This window comes from Galeopterus variegatus, unplaced genomic scaffold (genome assembly GCF_000696425.1).
Source record: "Galeopterus variegatus unplaced genomic scaffold, G_variegatus-3.0.2 Scaffold5001, whole genome shotgun sequence".
Taxonomy (NCBI): domain Eukaryota; kingdom Metazoa; phylum Chordata; class Mammalia; order Dermoptera; family Cynocephalidae; genus Galeopterus; species Galeopterus variegatus.
This window is the reverse complement of record NW_007731112.1, coordinates 117,228-118,210: the sequence shown is the minus strand read 5'-3', so window position 1 is coordinate 118,210 and position 983 is coordinate 117,228. Positions and strand designations below refer to the sequence as shown.

Below are 983 nucleotides of genomic sequence, written 5' to 3'. Positions count from 1 at the left end.
CGGGCGGCTCGCGGGGTCGCTGCAGCCCGTCCTCCCCCAGAAGGTCCCTGTACCTCCTCTTGAGCACCACGTACTTGGTGCCGTCGGGGTCCTGGCGCACTGCGGCGACCGAGTTGACGAAGCCCTTGAAGAGTTCGCGGCGCTGCTGATGTTGGTTGGGGGGCGCGTCGGGGTCTCGGAGAAAGCTCTTGAAGTGGCTCAGCAAGGCGGCGTTGGTCACTCGGCCCCCAGACTGGCACAGAAAGTCCAGAAGTGCCTCCTGGCTCAGCTCTCGGGCCATGGCTGCCTTGTCGTCCCCTGCCCCCGGGCTGTCTTCGTCTCGCCCTCCCCGCGCTCTCCCCTGCCAGCAGAAACCCTGGCTCGGCCTGTGTCACCTGCTCCCGCGGCGACACCGCCCGCCTCCATCAGCCGCGGAGGCCGGCGTGCCCTTATCCCCCGTGCGCGCCCGGAAGGCCGTGAGTCCCCAGGGGGCGGCCCCCGAACTGAGCCCCCGGTTGCCACCTGAGTGGGAGAGGGCGGCTCGCGGGCCGCCCCTGCGCGACGCGGGCCTCTCGCAGCGAGTCCCCACAGCGAAAGTTCCCGGGATAGGCCGGAGTCGGTTTCACCTGCGCCCTGGAGACGCCCCCTCCCGTCCCTCCGCCCTCTGAGGTCTCCCCCACCCCCCGCCGCCCATCCCAGATGAGTCAGGCTGGCCAGAGCCGGGAGAGCGCCCGCAGGTGAGGTCGGCAGCGAGCCGGAGCCGCAGCGAGTGACTCGGCGGGCGCGCAGCCGCTCCCGTCCCGGAGGTGGCAGGCAGGTAGGCGACCTGCCGCTCCGCTGAGTCTCTGCCACGTAGGAAACGAAAGCAATCGAAGGTCCGTGCCTGCCCTCCCCGTGCGCTGCCCAATTTATGGCCGAAGTCCATGGCGGTGGGGGGTGAGGAGATGCAAGTTAAGAGGCACCCTGCGGTCCCTCCAAAAGGTGACTTTGCTTATTAACGCTGT

General features: G+C 69.4%; 1 protein-coding gene across 1 annotated transcript in view; it reads right to left on the bottom strand.

Moving 5' to 3' along the window:
- SOWAHB (sosondowah ankyrin repeat domain family member B) overlaps positions 1 to 280 on the bottom strand; it is a 4,117-nt gene extending 3,837 nt beyond the window's left edge. The window contains exon 1 of the mRNA XM_008588737.1: positions 1 to 280. Within this exon, the coding sequence (XP_008586959.1) occupies positions 1 to 280 (280 nt within the window).
- Positions 281 to 983: the final 703 nt, after the last annotated feature.